This window comes from Hemiscyllium ocellatum, chromosome 16, assembly GCF_020745735.1.
Source record: "Hemiscyllium ocellatum isolate sHemOce1 chromosome 16, sHemOce1.pat.X.cur, whole genome shotgun sequence".
In the NCBI taxonomy this organism is placed as follows: Eukaryota; Metazoa; Chordata; class Chondrichthyes; order Orectolobiformes; family Hemiscylliidae; genus Hemiscyllium; species Hemiscyllium ocellatum.
Genome location: NC_083416.1, coordinates 45,632,771 through 45,653,278, shown reverse-complemented (window position 1 = coordinate 45,653,278; position 20,508 = coordinate 45,632,771). Strand labels below are relative to the sequence as shown.

Genomic DNA, 20,508 nt, shown 5'->3' with positions numbered 1-20,508 from the left:
CCCAGCTTCTCAGTCCAAAAAAGAGCTACCATAAAGTCATAGAGATGTACAGTACAGAACAGACCTTTTGGTCCAACTCGTCCATGCCAGGTATCCTAACCTAATCTAGTCCCATTTACCAGCACTTGACCCATATCCCCTTCATATTCATATACTTATCCAGATGTCTTTTAAATGTTGTAATTGTACCAGTCTCCACCACTTCCTCTGGCACTCATTCCATACACACACCTTCTGCATGAAAACGTTGCCCCTTAGATCCCTTTTAATTTTTTCCCCCTTACCCTAAATCAATGCCCTCTAGTTCTGAATTCCCTCACCCCAGGGAAAATACCAATGTCTATTTACCCTATCCCATAAACCTCATGATTTTATAAACCTCTATAAGGTCGCCCCTCAGCCTCCAACACTCCAAGGAAAAACAGCCCCAGCCTAATCAGCCTCCCCCTATAGCTCTAACCTGGCAAAATCCTTGTAAATCTTTTCTGAACTCTTTCAAGTTTCATCAACCTACTGGCTATAGCTAGCCACACCAACCAGTAAGGAGTCACTTCCGTACTCAATGACAAACTGTTAAGAATGGAGGTGGAGACCAGAGCGGCTGTTTCATTGTACCTCAGAAGCAGCTGAGCCACACTGCACTGCAACCCTCAAAATGGAATGAAGAATATACACCAGTGAAGTGGCACCTTTAAAGGGGTTGTATCATTGGCAATGTTTCTATAATTGAATGGCCTGAAAATGTTTCCTTACACATTTTGAAAGGAAATTTTCCAGCTTTACTAAGAAGAGTAAAATGCTTGGAGAAAATCAAACAGCAAATTGTCAGTCTCTGAGATGGATCTATCACAAATTCTAAAGAAACATGCCATTGTTTTCAATGGGGATCTGGGAAGCATAGAAAAGATCTCTGTTAAATTGAAAAATTAGGATGAAAATCAAGGAAAATTTTGCAAAGTTGGATTTGTGCCTTATGCAATCAAACCAAAGGTCAAGGCAAAAATCAAACCAAACAAGGTGTATGAATTGAACCATGATAGCACTTAATTAAGTCTTACAATGAATCTGCTCAGATCAACTAACCGGGACCATTACACCTGTAGCACAGGTAATACACAATCAAGGCCTCAGATGACATTTGTAGACTTGCCTATGAACTTCAAGCAAAACCTTAAACAAAAACATCACTTTTATTTAGGTCATGTACTGGAAAGCGAAGTGTTTTTCCAGCATGTAATAGACCATACATGTTACTTGAATCAAGAACCACATCATCCTTTTACCAGACAGAATTAACCTTGGGCTTAGATACTGCCCACTCTCTTCCCCAAAAATAGCATCACCTGAATCATGGGGATGTCGTCCTATATCATCTTGTTTCAGATTGCAGATTGACAGTTCAGTAATAGAACCCACTTTCTTTACTTCACATTTGTCACTGGGATAAAATACCACAGTCCTTTTTCTCCACTTTATAGAAGCATCAGGGTTAGTAAGCTCACAGTGATGCTACCTTTAGCAGCCTCTTTGTTCTGATAAGTATTGAAAGGGCATTACCTTTTAATGAAACAATGGTTTATTGGTCTCTAGTGTTGCAAGTGAATCCTCTGATTATTATTCTCTGGTTTAAGTTTGTAAATTACAAGCTCAATGATGGATCCTTTTTGCTTTATTTCATAATTGGCATTAGGTTGCACACTCTTGAGAAACACCAAAGAGACAAATAAATTTACTGGCTGAGATGCACTAACAGCCTCACTGGAATTGACCTCTCCTAGAACATCTTCCTTACTGACTGTTGTATATGTGTTTGTAAATCATGTCACTGTTTTCATTGCAGGAACCTCTGATGTAAATGGGGAGGATGTTGTGTATTTGTGTATGTTCGACTATCACTTTAAGAGCCCACTTTAAGAGGTGGAATAGCAGTAATTTAGTACATCCAGCAGCAAGTTACACATAAATGGTTCCCTCCATTGCTCCAAACATAATTGCCAAGCAAAACAAAATAACTCTACATTTACCTAATGCATTTCATTGCTTCAGGGTGTCCCAAAGCACCTTTGCGCCAATGAAGCACTTCTTGGAATGTGGTCATTGTTCTAATGTCACTGGACTGTAATCAATCAAGCGGAACATGTACTTAACATGTATTGATTAGTTCCACCTAAAGCCTGATTTTCCTATTGGACTGTTCCTTGGCTAAGAAACAGACAATTTATTTTAAATTTCAAATGGCAAAGAGCCAGACTGCAGCAGACTTGTTATGATAGTCACCAAGTGCATTTCAGATGAGCTGAGATGAATAGCCAGCACAAAGGCAGAATCAAAGGGTGAAGGTTTCTTTAAAACACAAATGTACTGCTCTGACAGTAAACAGCAACAGATAAGAGTTTGATGGATTGCACTCACTAAATCAAAATTGTCTGGAAAAAATCCCTAGCAGCACCATAACTGTTGTCATTATTGTAATTGTGATGGATTCTCACTGCTCAAATTGTAAATTGGAGATATGATGTACAGTATGGTTTGCAAATCATATTAATTCAACTTCAGCAGGAGCCTACAGATTGTTTCAACCAACAGCACAGATTGTTTCATTCATAGATCAGCATCAGAGCTATATGATCAATTTAAACCTCGTTCGAAAAGCATGTCTTTGGACCATAAATGTGGTTTCCACAAGCAAACATGGGCAAAGAAAATAAAGTTTTACTAAAATAATTTGTATTCCCAAAGACATAGAAAATATGAATCGATGGTAAATAGCTTATGGAAACAGAAAACATTCTGTAAGGTTGGCTTTTGTGAAGAAAGCAGATGTGTAGCATTAACTCAGAATTTGTGGCATGCATAACAGTGAGGCTCCAAAGTCAGTGGTTGAAAAGTAAATTGGAGAGCAACGTCTGTGCAGCTAATCACAGGAATTGTTCCAGCATTTATACTGTGACAATACCATTGAAAAACAGTGGGGGCAGTTATCACATTCAACAGGAGATGGATTTGGTTATGTTACAAAGAATGAAATCCTCTCAAAGTGATATTGGGAGAGGATGCTAACTTCTAGGTTTTACCCTTGCAAGAAAGTGAGAAATTTCTTGGAGGCGTCTGGCAGGTAATCACATTGTACAAGCAGACAATTAAATGTCCTTTCACTCTGCATTCTGACTTTAACAAGTAGCAAAGAGTTATCACTATTTTTTTTAAAAGCATAACCCAGCCACAGGTACTAATGGCTCAAGCTCAATGCAGGTAAGGGTGAATGTTGTCATTTTGTTTTATGCTCACCATGGAAAAGTATGTTAATACTTTGTGACAGGCTTCCAATGTTAGTATTTACTTGTACCTGGCACCAGATCAGGCAAAGGATGTTGGGATACAGTTCCCTCTAATCCTATCCAATAAAGTGCCTCCAACCCTAACCTCTGAAGACACCTCCTATGGCAGTTTACCAGTTTGTATTTCTACAGTGCCCATCCCAAGGCCTTTGAACATGAATGTTGATTCATACCAATTCTGCACTGTAGATCTATCCCCCAGAGGAACAAGATTGTAACTGTTCAAGTCATGTTGCATAAAGGCTGTCCACACAGCAGAGGGAAGCTTTCAGCTGGGGCTTTGAACCTGGACCACTGAGGTGAATGGTTAGTGTACAATGCACTTCAGTAGCTAGTTCTATTAATTGTTTAACTATAAACATAAAGTAATTAAACTCCAAAATGACAAGCCATGAAAAATGGCTTCTTCATCTATAATCATGCTTGAAGCAATGAACTTTCAACCTGATCTTCTACTGTACCCACCAGTCTTTTCCTTATGAGTAATACGAACCTATGAGAAACTGATGAATGACAAAAGGACTTTCAGTCAATAAGTCAATTTCTGGAAATTACTACATGTAATTTTTCTTGTGCTTAGAATTCCATAGTAAGCAATTGATTGGCTAAAACTGGAAATACAGATTTCACTTAATTGGGCCAAAATATTGATGCACTCTCTACATAGTCTCTGGCACCTGTTGTGAACAGATCAGTTATATCCCCATAAACAACTGGAATCAATTTACCAGGGTCTGAATTATCAGTGTATGTTAGAATAGTAAATACAATATCAACTAGGTACAGAAAATGTAAATGCAGAAAGGTTGTTTCCCCTTGTGGGAGGGAGTTTAGGCCACAGACCTAAATGTCAGAATAAGGGATTGCAGATTCAAGCCACAGAGGATGGTTGAGGTTGGGTTGCTAAGTATATTCCAGGTTGAAACAGAAGTTTTTATCATAAAAGATTATGAGAAAAAGGCTGGAAAAGTAGAGTTGATGATTCTCAGGTCAGCTATGGTCTCATTGATTAGAGAAGCAGACTTGATGGGCTTACTTCTGCCCCTATGTCTTCCAGTCTTATAAATGTTTTCTAAACTCCCTTTAAATCTTTTTGGGAGAATCTTTCATATAGTTACCATCCTACTTATAGATCGAGCCAATCAATATTTACCTGACAATATGCCTTCATAACCTATAACATCTCTATCAAGCTCACCCTTTAGCATTTCAAGATCAAATGAAAAAATTGCTTAGCTGCTTGCCTCTTTCAAAGTTTGTGCGAAGATTTGTAGCTCGGGTGCTGGTTGTAGTGGTTCTGTTCGCCGAGCTGGAAGTTTTTGTTGCAAACGTTTCGTCCCCTGGCTAGGAGACATCATCAGTGCTGTGGAGCCTCCTGCGAAGCGCTTCTTTGATGTTTTTTCCGGCATTTATAGTGGTCTGTCCTTGCCGCTTCCAGGTGTCAGTTTCAGCTGTCCGCTGTAGTGGTTGGTATATTGGGTCCAGGTCGATGTGTCTGTTGATGGAGTTTGTGGATGAATGCCATGTCTCTAGGAATTCCCTGGCTGTTCTCTGTCTGGCTTGCCCTATGATAGTAGTGTTTTCCCAGTCAAATTCATGTTGCTTGTTGTCTGCGTGTGTGGCTACTAGGGATAGCTGGTCGTGTCATTTCGTGGCTAGTTGGTGTTCATGTATGCGGATTGTTAGCTGTCTTCCTGTTTGTCCTATATAGTGTTTTGTGCAGTCCTTGCATGGTATTTTATAAACTACATTAGTTTTGCTCATGTTGGGTATTGGCTCCTTTGTTCTAGTAAGTTGTTGTCTGAGCGTGGCTGTTGGTTTGTGTGCCGTTATGAGTCCTAGGGGTCGCAGTAGTCTGGCTGTCAGTTCTGAAACGCTCCTGATGTATGAGGAGGAACATGGTGATGGAGAATCTAACAAGCTAAAGGAATGAGAGTGGGTTCATAATCTGAATATGTTGAACGCAATATTAAGTCCAGAAGGTTGTAAGGTCTGAGGATGAGATATTGTTTCTCCAGTTTGTGCTGTGGCTCACTGGAACATTGCAGCATGCTGAGGACAGACAAGTGGGCCTTCTTTGCCCTCAGTAAGAACTGCTCCCTTTTGATTTTCACACATGGCTTTTTGATTAAAAAGCACAGTGCATTTGCTAGCACATATTGTAGGTCTGATGTAGTATGAAACTGAACAGTAACATTCCGCCCTCCTTGCCTGTTCAGTGCTCTGTGCCATGATAAACTGCTGCCTCTAAAGAATGCCATTTAAAGAGACTAGCAGCCTTCAAGTGAGTGCAAAAGTTATTCAGCAGTAAGAAATTAAGCTAAGAGCCTTAAGATGCTTGCTGCCTTGATGCGTGTGATGTGCGTGCATCCCTGCATGCAAAGCAAACTGGTAGAAGCATATAGTTAAAAATCACACACCAGGTTATAGTCCAACAGGTTTAATTGGAAGCACACTAGCTTTTGGAGCAACGCTCCTTCATCAGGTGATAGTAGAGGGCTCGATCGTAATTCTAACAAATGAAAAGCTTAACAGACAATCAATTTTTCAATGTATAATTTCAGTTGCATCACACTGCAAATTTTTGCTATAAATTCTGTTACTATCGAGCCCTCCACTATCACCTGATGAAGGAGCGTCGCTCCAAAAGATAGTGTGCTTCCAATTAAACCTGTTGGACTATAACCTGATGTTGTGTGATTTTTAACTTTGTACACTCCAGTCCAACACCACATCTCCAAATCATGGTAGAAGCATGTAAGTCATACTGAAATTATGTGAGAGTTGGTCTGAAGGAAGACATGCTGATTTGGTGAGACTGCTGGCTTGGTTTGATGACTTGCTTGGATGAGCTTGCAGGGACATTGTGGGGAAGTCAGGGTTCGACAAAGACTCAGAAAAATCAAGCTGCCACCATCAAGTAAGCATGCTGACTCCCAAGGCCAGGAACTGGCAACATCAAGTTTTTCAGGGAAGGATAGAATTGAAAACTGCACTGTAATGAGGTGAGGTGAGCTAATAACGAGATGGAAATGGGGTAGTTGCTATTCATTTGCAGGCTTTTAAATCCAAGCAGAAAATGGAATCATTCTTTCAGTATGAAGAAGGTGACATTTTCATTTTCACCAAGTTTTCCCAACTTCCTGTTCATCAGCTGTACTACTCAAGCGAGTGGAAAATTCCACACCCAAGGTTCAGCTCAATCATTGCAACTCTATTAAATATTCAAGATTTGATTCTTCTCCTGTTCTAACTAAATCTCTTACATTTACCAGGCTAGCACTTTTGACCACCCCAACAGGCAGAAACAGAAGCTTCCATCATTCAGAGTCACAATTCAAGGCAGCAGTAAGAAATGCTAAGCAGTCAGAAAATGGCATCTTGCAGACTTCATTAAATCAAAGGTCTGTCTAAAATATGCTGTGGAACTACTTTAAGTGGAATACAGAAGCTTTCCTGACATTTGGTTCATATATATTCCTCAATCAATTATAGCTATCATTGGAGCCAATTATTGCAATATTTGGTTGCTGCATTTTCCTTCTGTGAGTAATGAAGTCTGATAGAATCAAATTAACACAAAATAATTAGAATTTAAGTACAAACTTATTTCAAATGATGCTGTTTAGGGATGGATGGGATTTATCTGTGCAGCCAAACTGTTTGTTTCTAAATATGGTACAGTAAGATTATTTTTTTCTGCAGAAATGATATGTAATCATCATAAAACATGCCCACAAACAGCAAAGAAGTGGCTTACTCACCCAGTAGAACTCGAACCAGCCACTGAAATCAATCAGGTGACTTATCCACTAATCAAGGCTTGTATTTTCAGGATAGAGGTGGTGTTTTGATTTCCTCAATCCCAGATTATACAAAAATTCTGAATATGCCTGGTTACCATGGTAACAGAACCTTATCCTTTCACTGAATTAATGACATTTTATCAGACAAGTAGTTGGTCTCATGTCACAGTGTCCAGGAATTGAATTTTCCCCTCAGAGCTCTGCCAGTACATATTCCGTCTTCAAAATAAAGCTCAAGTCATATCACCCGTGTCATGAAAACGTTCATGCATTCTGGACACAATTCAAATATTTAAGAAGAATTTTGAAATGGAGCATCTTAAATCATAAAAAATGTTTTAACCATAATTAAACAGCCATTTTCATAATGCCATTATGTTCATTACAGATGTCACTCATGCAATCTTCTTAGCCCTATTCAGAACAAGTGGTTTGGGAAAGTAATTCATACAGTCTGAAATGCTTTAGGCAAATTGAGAGAATTATCTGAGCACTTCTGAATCCGAAATTGCCCTCAAATCGATTTTTGAGAGATGGTTCATAACCCATGCGGAGTCTGAGATATGCTTTAAATTCCAACCAAATATAAATGAGCTATTGGGAATAGATGCAATAATCCAAAACTCTATTTTACAAAAAAAAATTTACTAATAAGCCAGGCAACGTCTCTCAGAAGTGCCGAAAGATCAATGGGCTGAACTCGAGGCCATCTCTAACATAAGTTTGGCACAATACCTTGGCCTGATAACATCAATTGTTAACCTGTCTTTTGTTTTGTTTTTGTTATGTACATTGGTCTCTTGTACATTTCTAGCTTTTCACGTTTTGTTTTATATTTCCAGTACTCACACTTGTGTGCAACTTAATTCAAATTAACAATCTTCTGAAACGTTCAGATATAGGAAATTGGAAGAACTCTTGCAGGCATAATGAGGTTTAGGGTTAGGCTTTGAACCCCCTCACTATACCTGCATGGATACCTCCCATCTACATTCATGGGGTGAGGCAGCTGTTCCTAACTGCAAGATCCTATTTGGTCCTAGGTAATCCTAACAACTTGAAATTCTTAGATAACAGAGACCATGTCCTTCCAGTTCAGTGAAATCATCATCTACATTTGCTCAACCCAGCGCTGCTGATAACTTTGCTACCTCCTGGTTACCCAACCACAATCCCCAAGCATTCCTTTCCCAACTTCCACATTTATAAATGTCAACTCATCCAGAACTACATTGCTCATATTCCAACTCACTATTCAAGCCCCATTCACTTACTGTCCTTAATTTTATGTTGAGGGGTGGCAGTGACAGAGTGGTAATGGCAGTAGTAATCGACAAACCCAGGTTAATGTTCTGAGGACATGGGTTCAAATCCCACCATGGCAGATGGTGAACTTGGAATTAATTGACAAAAACGTTGCCAAATGACAACCATGTAACCACTGTTTATAGTTGTACAAAACCCAGTTGGTTCACAAAGCCCTTTAGGGAAGACAATCTGCCATCATTACCTGATCTGGCCTACATGTGAGTGCAGACCCACAGCCATATACTTGTCTCTTAACTACCCTCGGAGTGACTTGTTGGCCATTTTAATTGTATCAACTATCTACAATGTCTAAACAAAGGAAAGGAATCAGCCAGACCCTCTGGCTTCAGCATTGGCATCAGAAACAACAATGGCAAACATAGCCTTGGCAACCCTGCAAACTATTCCTATCCATCATTTGGGTGTTTGATTATCAAATTTGAGAGAGCTCTCTCACAGACTAGTCAAGCTGACAGTCATACTCATGAAAACATACCTTACGGACAATATTCCAGACACCACCATCATTATCCCTGGTTATGTCTTGTCCCTGTTGCTAGAAAGAACCACCACAACCAGCAGTACTTTAGTGTATAGTTAGGAATTGCCTAAAGGGCTTTGTGAACCAGATGGGTTTTATATGACTATGAACAGTGATTAAATGGTTGCCGTTTGACGAGCTTTCAATTGAATGGTTTTTTCAAATACTTCAAAGCGTTGCCCTGGGAATCCTCAACATTTATTTCAACATGGCCATTAAAACATGGCCAAGGAAACCTCCTACTGATAACCACCTACATCTAACGTAATCCCCACAACATCTTCACTAATGAATCAGTATTCATCCATGCTGAAGAACACTGAGCTCTAAGGGAGACAAGGGTACACAATATAATCTAATGGGGAATTTCAATATTCATCACCAAAATTGGCTCAGTGGCACCACTACTGACTGAAATGACTAAGTCCTATAGGATGCGCCTGCTGGAACAGGTCTACAGCAGGTGGTGAAGAAACCAACAAAAGGAGAACATTAATGTGACCACATTATGTGACCAATCTACCACACGCAGGTGCATCCATCTATGACAGCATTGTTAAGAGAGTGATCATAGCACAGCCATGTGGAGATGAAGTCTCACAGAATGATGTTCCCCATCATGTCATGAGCTACTTCATACCTACTGTATGGAATAGACTTTAAACAGGCTAGCAACTCAAAACTGGGCATCGATGAGGCACTGTCGACCATGAGCAGCAACAGAAGAATTGTATTTTACCACAATCTTTAACTTTATGGCCAGAAATATTCCCCATCCTATGTTGCCATCAAGCCAGAGACCAACACTGTTTTAATGAGAATGCAGGAGGACATGCCCGGGGCAGCTCTTACGGCATATCTTAAAATGAGATGTCAACCTGGTGAAGCTATGAAACATTGACTACTTACATGCTAAATAACAGAAACAGTAAATGATAGACTGAGCAAAATATTCAACAACCTGCTGGAAAAGCACAGCAGGTCAGGCAGCATCTGAGGAGCTAGAGAATTGATGTTTTGGGCATAAGCCTTTCATCAGGAATGAGACTTGTGGGTCAGTGCTGAGAGATAAATGGGAAGCGGATGGGGAAGGTAGCTGGGAAGGTGATAGGTAGATGAAGGTGAGGGAGAGGATGATAGGTCAGAGGGCAGTGCCAAGTTGGAGGCTTGGGACTAGGATAATATGGGGGGTAGAGGAAATGAGGAAGCTGTTGAAATCCACATTTATCCCGTGTGGTTGCAGGGTCCCAAGGTGGAATAGGAGGCGTTCCTCCTCCAGGTGTCAGGTAACGGTTCGGCAGTGGAAGAGGCCCAGGACCTGCATGTCCTTGATGGAGTGATGAATGATGGTAGACAATGAAACAACAGATAGGAGGATAAGCTTGCATAAATGTCCCCTCCACAATGATGGGTGAGGCTAAGCATATTATTAAAGATCAACCAGACTGTAATAATTGCATTCATTGAATGATCCAACTCTGCCTTTGTCTGTGGTCCCAAGCATCCCAGATGAAAGTTTTCTACCAATTCAATTCACTCGACATGATAATCACAAAACTACTAAAGGCATTGCACACTCCATATGCTACTATATTCTGGTGATGGTACTGAAGATTTGTGCTCCATAGGTTCCTACACTCCTGACCAAGATGTTTAGTACAGCTACAACGCTGGCCTCTATCCAATAATGTGGAAAATTGTCCACAAAAAGAGGAGGGAAAAAAAATCGAACCTGGCTAATGATTGAGCCAGTCTCCTCTCAATCAACACAGTGATGAATGGGGTCATTGACAGTGCTATCATAAGGCACATACAAAGGAATACACTCACCAACACTCAGTTTGGATTCTGCAACCTCATTACAGCCCTAATTCAAACATGATCAAAGGAGCTGAATTCCAAAGGTCGGGTGAGATGACTATCTTTGATATTAAGGCCACATTTAACAGAATGTGGTATGAAGGAGCTCGGGCGAAACTGCAGTCAATGCAAATCAGGGGAAACCTCTCTGCAGTCAGTCATATTTGTCACAAAAGAAGATAGCCGTGATGGTTAGAGATCAATCATTTCAGTTTCAGATCATCTCTACAGATTTTCAAAGTAATGTCCTCAGCTCAAACATCTCCATCAACCTCATCAATGGTTTTTCTCCATTATTAGTCAGAAGTGGTAATCCTCACTGACGACTGCACAATATTCAGCAGAATTTGTGACTCCTCAGATACTGAGACAGTGTATGTGCCTACACAGCAAGACCTGGATAATACGCAGATTTTGGTTGACAAGCGTCAAGTAGCCTTCACACCATAGAAGTGTGAGGCAGTGACAATTTCCAGTAAAAGAGACTCTAACCATCAGCAGTTGGCATTCAATGGCATTACCACAATCATTAACATCTGACCAGAAACCTAACTGAACCAGCCATATGAATGTAACAAAAACACACTAAGAACATTGTGTTGTGTAACTCATTGCATGCCTGTACATTATCTTCGAGGTAAAAGTCAGGAGTTTGATTGAATACGCTACTTGCCTGAAAGGTACAGCTCCAACAACACTCAAGAGGTTTGACACAGCTCAGGACAAAACAACTTGCCTGATTGATACCCCATCCACCATCTTCAACATTCAATTCCATCACCACCAAAACACTGACAGCACCGTGTACCATCTTCAATAGGGCTTCCGAGAATAGGGCTCAGGACCCCAAATGGGATCAGAAGCTGAAATTTCAAGGTCACATGCTCCACAGCAGCAATGCTGGCCAATTGATCTGACAGAGCTATAACAGCTTTGCTTCCAGACAGATAGACAGTGCCCAGCCCCAGTCACTCGTTCATTTTAACAGGTTTCCTTCCACTTCAATATTTTCCTCACCGAGTCTCGAAATTTATTGCAACCACTAAGTAGGATTATAATGAAAAAGTTTGGCAAGCATTAATCAACAAATGAATTGCAAGAACGTACCAAGGCTCCTCCAACACCACTTCCAAACATGTGACCATCCTGAAGGACAAAAGCAGCAGATACATGGGGATACCTCCATCTGTACGTTCCCCTCCACGCCACTCACTGGCATGACTTGGAAATATATCACCGTTCCTTCATTGTCACAGGATCAAATTCTGGAACTCCCTTCCCTACAGCAATATGGTTGTACATACACCCCCAAGGGATTCAGTGGTTCAAGAAGCCAACTCCCTTCCACTTTCTCCAGGGCAACTGGGGGTGGACAAGAAATACTGGCCTAGTGAACGACACCCACATCCCAGAAATAAATTTGAAAAATACACTGAATGCCAGACTCTCAATATCTCAAAATATGTCTCAATCCCTCCAGCAGCCCTGTATTTGTAACCTCCACCAGCAAAATAAACCCCAAAATATTTCATTTCACTCTTGCACATTTTTGTATTCCTCTTATTCCCACCATTTAATGTTGGTGACATCAACTGTCCAGACTTCACATGCTGAAACTCCTTCTCCAAATCTCAGATTGGCCAAGCATATCCTTCTCTGGTCTGGGGAGTCGAGTAGGCAGCAGACAGTTTATCCTGTCCATCCTTTCTCTCTTTCAGAACATTTTGGGAAGGTTACCAATCACCCCCCATGAATTCTATTAGATGCACCTCAATAACAGCCAATGTTACACACACCTATTGAGAGCAGTCATACTTGGCACTACATAAGGGGCTGAACAACAGAAAATTGCCATTTTTAGCTTCAGCACCACACTCCAAATCCCGTTCTGGTCAGTGAATACCCCTGCAGTGTCACCACGGTATAGACACTTCCCCAGAAAATGTAAAGCTCATCCCATAATTTGCAAAGAAGATACACGGAGTTAACTGTTAGCTTATTTTCTTCAATTTTCTGGGACCTCGCTGTCACAGCAGTCTGTAAACCAAAAACGATTGTAGTTCAAAAGGTAATTCATTGGTTATTTTCAAGATACATAGATTTTTTTTCTTTGCACAAACAGAAATGTTTTAAACCTTTGCACTTCCTTCCAGGATTTACAAATGTTCTGATGTCCACCATTGCCAAAAAAAGGAAATGTTACCAATCATCTCACGTTTCCGTTCATTTCAAAAATTGGTGAAATCATGGAACAAGCCACACTAAAATCAAGGAATAAATTATTTTAAACAGAATCTATTCAACAATAAAAAAACTCAGCTTCATTGGAAGTTGTACAATTGAAATGAATGCTGACCAAATGTTATATCTGTGTATAAAACATAAAGATATGAAATATAGATCATGATTTTCCTTTTCTGTTCTAAATGTAGAGGTAAACATCTTTCAGTAAGGAAACCACCACCACCAGCAGCAAGCTCACCATATCAAATGCCAATCAGGTATTTAGGTGCTGGCCAGTGGGCTTTACAGCCTATCAGAGATCATGGCCAAGCTATCCACCTTGCCTGAAGTTATCAGCTGATTGGAGGGCAGCAGCCTTCGGTTACTAGCTGCAGGCCAAGCAAGTCAGGACTAAATGAGAAGGTTTTTTAGTTGAGAGAGGAAAATATGCACATTGAAGGTGTACAATGAGAGGGAGAAAAGATGGGTTGGGCTTTGAATTAAAGGCAGGAAGCTCAATTCACCACCCCTCACTTCCTTCCTTCATTCACGGCCCTAGTTATCCCACGGTCAGGATAAAATGGCCCTGTACGCTCCACCCCACTCCCCATCACTCCCACCTGAGACAACAGGCTACTCTGGTTTAGTCAGGAAGGTAACCATTCATCTCATCTGCCAGGAGAGCAGGTAAGTAGGTTAGTGGCAGTTTGAGGTCCTCAAGTTGTAGATAACTGACCAGAAAAGGGCTGTATTTGATGACAAGTCAGGAAGGAATGCACAGACTGTCCTATGTGTGACTCCATCCACAGCGGTGTACTAGATTCTTAACTGCCCTGGGCAATTAGTGATAGCAATAAATGCTGACCAGTCAGTGATGCCCACAATCCGTGAGTGTAATTAAAACAACTGCCTGCCAAGAATCCTAGAATTCAATTGTAAATGTGGTTATCTTTCTCATTCTCTTCCAGGGAGATAAATATCTCACCCATTATTATTCACTTTTGTGAAGGATCACTTGAATATAGTGTTTTCAGAATTAAATGATTTGGGTACTAAGCATTAAGAGTTTTGTGGATCTGAAGGCTTATACAGAATTGCTTGATAATCAGTAGGTTTAATCCATGTGCATTTTAAAGAAAAGAAGAGTCAGAAATCTATGTTTTTTTCTTTATTACTTCCATTTCATTGCAATATTTGACGAAGAACCAACATGTAGGTTCTAATAAAATCCAAAAATTCCATTTTATTGTTTTTCAATAGAAAGCTTCTTAAATGGAATTTCCACCTTAGTTTCATTCAAGCTCTTCCAAAAATGACAAGTTTTTGAATCAATGAAAACAATCACATGTTTACTGACCTTCTGAACGGACATCACTCATTGACGCAGGATGTGATCTCTTGGAAGCTGACCTCCGGTAGACCACGTGGACTCTCCCACTTTCTTCTTCCTCATCTACTTTGTCTTTTTCCAGTGGTTCAATAAAGAACTCATCCTTGTCTGTCCGAATCATGCCAGCCTGAGTGACAGAACCAGAGATAAGACACTCTTAAATACAAGAAAACTGCTCATGCAGCTATTACGCAGTTCCACTGGACAGGGGAAGCTTGCTTTCAGCCACTCAAATACCCACAGGACTTCCATCATTTCAGAATAACTGAACAAGTTAAATACTTTATGAGGAATAACGCAGCAGTCATTCCTTGGTCTGACATTAAAAGCAAAAACACATTTTATCATACAGGTCAACCCTAAAAGACTTGGAAGAGTTGATAGACAACTGCAATAAAGCTGACTACTCAGAAAAAAAACTACAACCGAACACCAGTGCTGAGTAGGCCCTTGACCATGATCATTGTTTCAAGGTGACTGACGTTGTCATTGAATTCCTGGGTTTCGGGAGTTTATTACTGGTGGAGTATCACATTCTGCAATTCGGTTTGTCTTGCTGTGAAAACTGAAACCCACTGGCCTCATAATGACGTATAAAGTAGTTATATAGGGAGTTCACTGGAGCACAATCATGTCATGATTTAAGCTGTGGTTACGCCCAATATTACATCAGTGTTATTACCAGGAAAAGTGAATTACACATTTTTGCAGCGATGGCCCAAAATATTTTAAAGGAGTCAGCGCTGATGCTACTGAAAATTTACTTACCAGGGATTAACATGTTCTGAAAGAAATTTTGGATTTTGGGCAAATTTTTTGTTGCGTTTTCCAGCCCCCTCCCAACCACCCTTCTAACTTGCTTCAAATGCATAATATGAATGGGAATTCCTGCTGCAGGACTCATTAAAAATGACAAACTCAAATTGCAGCTTACTGTGTCTTACTGGGTAAAGCTCGCTGAGCTATCTATAAATGTAATATTGAATATTATGAATGGAGAAAACTATACGCCCATTCAAACCTTGAGTATAGGAGTTGGGGGGTCATATTGTGATTGTACAGGACATTGGTTTGACCGCTTCTGGAATACTCTGTGCAATTCTGGTCTCCTATAGGAAGGGCGTTGTGAAAGATGAAAGGGTTCAGAAAAGATTTACAAGGATGTTGCCAGGGTTAGAGGATTTGAGCTGTAGGGAGAGGCTCAATAGGCTGGGGTTGTTTTTCCTGAGCGTCGGCAGCTGAGCAGTGACCTCGTAGAAGATTACGAAATCTTGAGGGGCATGGATAGGATAAACAGACAAGGTCTTTTCACTGGGGTGGGGGAGTCTAGAACTTAAAGGTATAGGTTCAGGGTGAGAGAGGATAGATATAAAAGGGACCTAAGGGACAACGTTTTCACACAGAGGGTGGTACGTGTATGGAATAAGCTGCCAGAAGTAGTGGTGGAGGCTGGTACAATTACAACATTTAAAAGGCATCTGGATATAAATAGGAAGGGTTTAGACGGATATGGGCCAAGTGCTGGCAAATGGGACGAGATTAGGTCAGGATATCTGGTCAGCATGGATGAGTTGGGCCGAAGGGTCTGTTTCCATACTGTAAAATCTATGACTCTGTGTTAATTGACATTTGAATTATGTTCAGCGACCTGGAAAGAAAGCTGCTCAAAATGGGATGGACAGGTATTGTATTCCACCTACCAAACCTATCACAGGGCTACAAATCATCAATGGGAGAGAGGGTGATAACAAGGCAATTGGCAAGAGAAAGGTTCAAATCACTATTCGGTATTTCTGAATCAGTTGCCATTCACTTCAGTGTGGGGCAAAGAATGAAATATTTCCAAAAAATGAGGAATTCAAAATCTGACAGGAAGATGATTGAACATTTTTATCGCTCAGGAAAATAGAAAATATTATTGATAACATTTAGTGAATGACCATGCTACATTGGTCACATGAATATTTTTTAAGCACATTATTAGAGGTGTTAATCTATACAAAAGAAATTAAACAATAGATTGTGGAATATGAATGATGTAAAAGATTGTCTACTGATATCATAGGCACTTCTAAACTTTATTTCAAAGGATAATAATCAAGAGGTGGACTCTCTCGATTTTATTTACACAAGACTGCTTCAATCATCTGTTTCTTATAACTAGCAACAGATTATAATGATTTTGGTAAAACATTTCTATAAACTTGGGTCTAATAAAGCAAACAGACAAGAACAATCCCATGCTGAGAGACGGGAAGTCAGACAGACTCTATGACATGGGTATAATCCTTTGCCCAGCCTGTGCCTGATTTTCCACCAGGTGCTCTAATTTGACATTTATTTATATCATGGAAAAAAATGTTCACGGCACAGAGTTCATAACATTCAACAGGACACCTGATCACCTAACCAACAGTGTTTCCTAGTCCATATTTTTAAATATTAGTCACATGACATGTAAAACTTTTCTGAAGTGAGATGAAGAGTAGAATGTACTTCTAGACCAGTGCGTTCTTGCTTAAAAAGAAACAGAAACAGTTATCATCTGTTAATGGATGTTGGTTTGACAGATCATTCTTTTAAACACAAAACACATTTGGAATTCCATGAAAATAACAGCTACTGCCTTTTGCTTAATGCAAATGAGATAAAAAAGACACTTTCACTTCATGATATAGTCACCTGCAACAATCTTGCCAAATTTAATACTGACACTGGCATGTATCATAGAACTGTACTCATTTACTGAATGTTCAACTGCTTTATTATGAATCACTTCCTTTATTATAACTGTAAAGTTTTCCTGAATGTTAAGGGTTAGAATAGATTTGAGCGGTAGTCTTGAGGATATTGTAACCAGACCTAAAAATAACTACTTTTGTCAGTATCTGCTGTTACAATGTAAAACAAGAGGTTGCAGTGCAGGCTATATTTTCCAGTGCTAGAAAAAAAGTTCCTTGAATATTTACAATGTCAAAATTTATGAATGGAATTTTGTCCTATGTAAAGTCTACATCTTTTTATTTTACTTTTGTTTATTTACTTTCGTTTTGATTGGGAAAAGGGCTGTTGTGCTTCAAAAGGACTGAGAAAGGAATAGCCATACCTTTACAAAGAAGTAAGTTACTGAAACTCATTGAGGGTCATGATTACATCATTTGCAAACAGAGGGAGAAAGTGTAAGAGATGGCAGCACAGTACTTGGCTTTAATTGGAGTGACATTCAGCCAGCAACAGGTTGCTGATTGGTCTGTGGAATTGTGACCAATTCTAGATAGACAAGTTCACAAGCCTGCCAACAACTATCTAAGTGGATCCTGTGCAGTTTTTGGGTGTGAACAATATAGTGACAAGTCCTTGAATCTCTGGAAGGGGTGGTGGTGTCTTTTTTTTCTCTCTCCTCCCATCTTTCTCCAGAAAATACTTGAAGCTAAAAGAAAGCTATTTATTTTCTCCCACCAGTTGCTGCAAGCTGTTGTTTTTATTATGAAGGTGTAGGTGTGTACTGTACCTTTAAGAGTGTGTGGAAGCTGGCACGGACCTAGAGACATACAGTGTGCTGAAAAATTTAAAAATGTAACATTTGGTTGTAACAAATAGCTGGAGCTGTGTTACCACAGTACAAAACCCCGGGTTCAATTCCTGTCTCAGGCGACTGACTGTGTGGAGTTTGCACATTCTCCCAGTGTCTGTGTGGGTTTCCTCTGGGTGCTCCAGTTTCCTCCCTCGGTCCAAAGATGTGCAGGTTAGGTGAATTGGCCATGCTAAATTGCCCATAGTGTTGGGTGAAGGGGTAAATGTTGGGGAATAGGTTTGAATGGGTTGCGCTTCGGTGGGTCAGTGTGGACTTGTTAGGCCGAAAGGCCTGTTTCCACACTAAAGTAATCTAAAAAAAATTCAAATTCAGCCAGTTTGAATTAAGCCCCAGATACCAAAATCAATTTTATTTGAATTTTACTGTTTTGGATGACATCAAACCAATGAAATGATCCAATGTTTTGGGGTATAAAATCAGACACTTTGAACAGTTGGGGGAGAACAGCAAAGAGCTGCCAGGCACCAATATAACAGCCAGCTGAATAGCTCGCTGAAAGGTACCTTCCCTAAGAAATGTGCGCAGCCAAAGGCCAAAGAAATCAACCTCAAGAAATCTACAGAGAAAGTTCGACATCCGAAGACAACAACTGGCTTTGAAATTGAGTTGCCGTAAAATTAAGTGGGAATTTATCAGACCAGTACTGTAGAGTGGGAGTAGAAATAGGTTTCAGAGAAAGGGGTTATAAATAGTCGTTGTTTATTGTTCTCTTTAGGACTTAAAGAATAAAATTGTTAATTTTTTCTTTAAATAATGAGATCTGGAATAGTTCCTTGCCTCTCAAAATTTAACAGATTATGGTGCGAGGCAAGCTTCTCTGTGTGTCGGGTTTAAATTAGCAGAGGGGTTTATCCCGTGTTGTAACACTTTCAACCAATAAGTCAGAGACTTATAATTTGTGAGCCTGTTGTTGCCTGTCTTCTGAAATAATGGAGGTGAAAGAACCTGAAGGAGGCAGTTCAGAGAAAGTTCACCTTATTGATTCCTGGGATAAAGGGGTTGCTGAACAAGAATGCTATTCAGGAGAATGAGAGCTGTTTACTGCTTTGTCGTTTGATGGGGACGGGATTTAAAGATGCTGTCTGGGACAATCAAGGACGAGGGGGCAGAGTTTCAAAATAAAAAGTGTCTCACTTAAGATGGAGATGAGGAAATTCTTGAGGATTGTTAATCTTTGGAATTCTCTTTCCGGGTGAGCAGTGGAGACTGTCATTGAATATATTCAAGGCTGAGTTAGATTTTTGCTCGGGCATTAAGGGTTATGAATGCCAAGTTATGGGGGGCAGGCAGGAAGGCAAAGTCGACACCTCAGTCAGATCTGTCAAAATTTTATTTAATGGCCTTTTCCAATTGTGTTCCAGCTATAGAAACATGTATTATAACTCCTGGTTGAAACAAGCTGCCAGAGGGAGTGGCAGAGGCTAGAACAATTGCAACATTTAAAAGGCATTTGGATGGGTATATGAATGCAAACGGTTTGGAAGGATATGGGCTGGGTGCTGGCAGGTGGGACTAGATTGTTTTGGGATATCTGCTCAGCATGAACAGGTGGAACCGAAGAGTCTGTTTCTGTGCTGTACACCTCTATGACACTATGACTAGGGGGAAACAAAAGGAACCCCTCATCAATTCTTATCGAAAGATACCATGGAAGTGTTTCTCAAGTAATGACACTATTTTGTGTGTGTGTGTGTGTGTGTGTGTACGTGTGTACACATGTGCTAGAGGCAGGATTACAGCTTTAATTAGTACATTATATGTCAACAGTTCATAGTTGTTTACCTGTGGTTAGAATCTATTTATTTGTAATTGATTTATTTGGAACCTTGATTATCCAAAGGACACGGGCAGGCAGTATTTCACTCAAGCCAAGCATCGGAAACTTGCGATCTTGCCTGATAATCTGATAATCGAGATTCCTCTGTAGTTCTTGTTTAGTAAAGAAACCTGGTCTGTACATTCTGTTAATCCAAGCCTGACAGGTAAATTGGGGACAAAAATAGAAATTACTGGAAAAGCTCAGCAAATCTGGCAACATCTGTAGACAGAAATCACAATTGTCATTTCAGGTTGAGTGACTCTTCCACAGAACCAGGTAAAGTAGGGCTTTTGCATACTTTAATAAAATCTTATTAAATTTTGTGATGACTTTGGGAATAGGAGGGCTTGATTTCCAGTGAACTATTCTAATGAGGTGTAACATCTGTACCTTTTGGGCTCTACAGCAATATTCAGCCTATTGTCATATGGTGATCCAATTTACCTGCAATCTATCACAGAACATACTACTAATGATTCAAGCTCTAAACCACACCTTTTGTCAATTGTCCAAGTGGTCAGCTGTACAAAGATACAGAATTCATGTCCAAGGCTCATGTGTATTACAGTGAGCCCAGAGATCTAAATTAAAACAATTACTAGTTTTTTTTAGATGCATCAGGCAACAA

At 40.1% G+C, this 20,508-nt stretch overlaps 1 protein-coding gene across 1 annotated transcript in view; it reads right to left on the bottom strand.

Moving 5' to 3' along the window:
• LOC132823399 (A disintegrin and metalloproteinase with thrombospondin motifs 2-like) overlaps positions 1-20,508 on the bottom strand; it is a 235,926-nt gene that overhangs the window by 157,623 nt on the left and 57,795 nt on the right. Inside the window, exon 3 of the mRNA XM_060837195.1 lies at positions 14,434-14,593. Coding sequence (XP_060693178.1) covers positions 14,434-14,593 — 160 coding nt within the window. The remainder of the gene's footprint in view (positions 1-14,433; positions 14,594-20,508) is intronic.